At 51.2% G+C, this 3,633-nt stretch overlaps 1 protein-coding gene across 1 annotated transcript; it reads left to right on the forward strand.

Moving 5' to 3' along the window:
• The first annotated feature begins 1,827 nt into the window (after window positions 1–1,827).
• On the forward strand, window positions 1,828–3,420 carry LOC125553776 (lecithin-cholesterol acyltransferase-like 1). The gene is made up of 2 exons (XM_048717483.1): window positions 1,828–2,364; window positions 2,448–3,420. Exons 1-2 carry the CDS (start codon window positions 1,997–1,999, stop codon window positions 3,322–3,324), a joined length of 1,245 nt encoding a protein of 414 aa, XP_048573440.1. The 5' UTR covers window positions 1,828–1,996; the 3' UTR covers window positions 3,325–3,420.
• The last annotated feature ends 213 nt before the right edge of the window (window positions 3,421–3,633 follow it).

A 3,633-nucleotide genomic window follows, 5' to 3' on the forward strand; every position in this document is an offset into this window, starting at 1 on the left:
GTTATCCTGTTACCTCAACTACTCTGCCCTCCAGGACACTAGCAACGTGTCGTGCTTCGCCTCTACATCAACTACTCTGCCCTCCAGGACCCTGGCAACGTGTCGTGCTTCGTGGAACAAATGAGCTCCGTGTATGACCCCACCGCCGTGCGCCCCCTTCTTCGGCTCCACCCAAGCCTTCCGCTATCCCGATCCAGATTGCAAGTAAGTAGCAATCAATTATTTCTGAATAAACTCGGCTGAAATTTCTCAGTTTTCCTCATGAGCTGGTGATATCAAATCAAAAAAATGCTCAGGAACTTCTCCTACATGAGCACGTTGGTGGAGAGGCTAGAAAGGATGGGGGTACCGCGATGGCGAGACCATGTTCGACGCGCCCTACGACTTCCAGTACGTCGTCACGCCGGTGGGGCGCCCGTACAAGGTCGGCAACACCTTCTTCCAGGCGCTCAAGGGCCTCGTCGAGAGGGTGAGCGGGCTTAACGGCGGCAGGCCAGTGGTGCTCACCACCCACAGCTTCGGCCTGGCGCCAGTGGTTCGTGCCCACGGCCGCCCAGTGGGGCGGCATCGTCCTGGGGATATGACATCAGAGGATCTCTAGGGGGAAAATTCCAATTTTTGAGGAAGGTTCAACTTTTTTTTGAGCACTAATTTTATCTTTTCGACCCTGAGCTCCCCCAATGTCATATTGTTATGAATGTTTGCACGCACATAGAAAACTAGTTAATGTTTGATGTAAAAAATCAGTTTTTTATATATATTTCAAATTTATTGTTCACCCAGCATGATATGAGCTCGTGTTCAGTTATGGATTTCCACGTCAGAGGCTGCTTTTTGTTGTGTTGGAACGGTTATTCCCTCTAGTGTCTTCTAATGTGTGCTACGATGTGTTGCAAACTATGGTAGTAAGAAGACCGAAACAGCCAATGGAGGCCGAGCGGTTTCAAATATAATTTTCTAAAGGAATTTATTTTTTCGGGAAGACACACGCTCGCGCGCGCACACACACACTTCCTCATCCAATTTTTCACATGTTCGTGCGGAGCATATACTCCCTCCGTTTCTAAAAAGACAAATATTTAGGAACTGAGGAAGTATAAGTTTCTATGGATTTATTTTTTTATTTTTTTATTTTTTTATAACTATTAAATATAATTTTCGATCTTTTTTTAAAAGGCTCCATAAAGCCCGTCCTGCAAATATTCACACGCATGTATCATACTCTTGATCTCGAAAAAAAATTAGGATACTCCTTTTTTAAAAGAAAGTACTATCTCAGTTCAGGTTTATTTGTCCTTTTTTTATTTTGTGTCGGACTTTGATGTTAGATTTAACTAGCAAAATATATGTTATATACCACAAAAATAATATCATTGCAAACTTCTTTCAAATACAAACCCATCAATATGATTTTTATGGAATACGATTTAAATTTTATCGGTCAAATATGTGGTCAAACTTTGACACAAAATGTAAAATGGACCAATAAATCAGGACGGAGATAGTACCCACTGATCCATGTTAAAAAAGAAAAGGCTCAAATGGTACGATCCCTCCGTCACTTCATAATGGAGTCTTCACGAAATCCTCGAAAATGATTCTGTGCACACATCCGCGTGGTCAATATTTCAAGTGTCAAACGCTGCCTTCTATTCAAACATAAAAAACATGGACGTGTCCAAAGGACCTTGGCACCATGCCTAGTCTTCCTTGTTTAGAGGAGAATCAAAGAATTACTAGTGATTTTCCTAAGCAGACGTTCACATCCGGTGCCCCTTGGGTCTCACAAGCAAAATGTCAAGAACTACTACTGTACTTTAATCCACATGGACCAACTGATGCGCATTGTGGATAGGAGCGACATGGGATGCTTCGTGTATAAAATGTGAATTGGTCGCAAGCCCCCAATCAACACCCATCTCGCCTACCACCATCTGCAGATTGGACAAAAGGAGTACGACTCTGAATTAACTTTGATCATTCCATCGGCCCATCCATGGCGATCCCGTTGCTTCTTGCGCAGTTACTACTGGCAGTGGCACTAGCAGCGGTGCAAGCGGCGCCGCGCTTGCACCCCGTCGTCCTGGTGCCGGGCTACGCCACCAACGAGCTGGACGCGCGGCTCACCAAGCTCTACCGGCCGTCGTCGCCGGGCTGCGGGGCGCGCAAGGAGGAGGGGTGGTTCCGCCTCTACCTCAACTATTCCGCCCTCCAGGACCCCGGCAACGTGCCGTGCTTCGCGGAGCAGATGAGCTCTGTGTACGACCCCGCCGCCGACGACTACTCCAACGTCCCCGGCGTGGAGACGCGCGTCCCCTTCTTCGGCTCCACCCAAGCCTTCCGCTACCCCGATCCTGACCGCAAGTAAGTACTAGCTATCGATTGCTCAATCGTGTCGTGCCCATAATTATGAATCAAAATCGGCTGAAATTTCTCGATTTTTCAAGGAATTTCTCCTACATGAGCACGTTTATCGAGCGGTTGGAGAAGATGGGGTACCGCGACGGCGAGACCATGTTCGGCGCGCCCTACGACTTCCGGTACGCCGTCGCGCCGGTGGGGCACCCGTCCAGGGTGGGCGACGCCTTCTTCCGGGCGCTCAAGGGCCTCGTCGAGAGGGCGAGCGGGCTTAACGGCGGCATGCCGGTGGTGATCGCCACCTACAGCGCCGGCGGCCCGCTGGCGCACCAGTTCCTCGTCCGCCAGCCGCTGGCCTGGCGCCAGCGGTTCGTGCGGCGGTTCGTGCCCATCGCCGCCCCGTGGGGCGGCATCGTCCTGGGGATGCTGACGCTCGTCTCCGGGAACAACATGGGCCTGCCGTTCGTCGAGCCGCGCGCGCTGCTGCGGCAAGGCAGGAGCCTGCAGAGCAGCCTATGGATACTGCCCAGCCCGGCCGCCTTCGGCACCGCGACGCCGTTGGCTACCACGAAGAGCAGGAACTACTCGGCCGGCGACGTGGCGGACTACCTCGTCGCCATCGGGTTTGGCGAGGCCGTCAGGCCGTACAAGTCCCGTGTGCTGCCGCTGTTTGGCGGGGAGCTGCCGCATCCCGGGGTGCCGGTGACCTCCGTCATCGGGGTCGGGGTGGGGACAACTGAAAGGATAGTGTATCCCGGGGATGACTTCGACGCGACGCCGTCTGTGGTCGCCGGAGACGGCGACGGGGTGGTGAACCTGGCGAGCGCCATGGCGGTGGAGACGCCGTGGAGCCGCCGTGGTGGGGATTTTAGGATGGTCAAGGTGCTCAACATGTCTCATAATGCCCTTGTGGTGGATGATCGAGCGCTTGAGATCATCATGCGAGAGATTCAACGGGCTGATTAGGTAATCGGTTTTGCTACAACTCAGCTCAGTTGTAGTTATGGTCTCATTCACCTGGACAGCCGTTGGATCAAAAGCATTCTGACATTCGTGTGTTGTTGTGTCCTTGTTCAATCGTTCACCGTGCAGCGGTCTTGTTAATGGGCCTTTTTCGCGAGCTTTTGCTCGTTGGTTCGATGCTACCAGCTGCTTTATCCCTGGGTCGTCATGTTTGATTTGACCAGCCTGATGGTCTTTCTTTCATTCATGTAAATATTCTGACGGTTCAATAAAAAGTTTCAGAGTTTGTAAAAAAAAAACCAGCTACTGTTT

The sequence above is a fragment of the Triticum urartu genome, chromosome 4, assembly GCF_003073215.2.
Source record: "Triticum urartu cultivar G1812 chromosome 4, Tu2.1, whole genome shotgun sequence".
Classification (NCBI taxonomy): Eukaryota; Viridiplantae; Streptophyta; class Magnoliopsida; order Poales; family Poaceae; genus Triticum; species Triticum urartu.

Excerpts from the sequence above, each read along its gene's own strand:
- LOC125553776 (XM_048717483.1), top strand. The coding sequence starts at position 1,997 with ATGGCGATCCCGTTGCTTCTTGCGCAGTTACTACTGGCAGTGGCACTA. Across the intron at positions 2,365-2,447 it reads TACCCCGATCCTGACCGCAA|GAATTTCTCCTACATGAGCA; the intron begins GTAAGTACTAGC and ends CGATTTTTCAAG.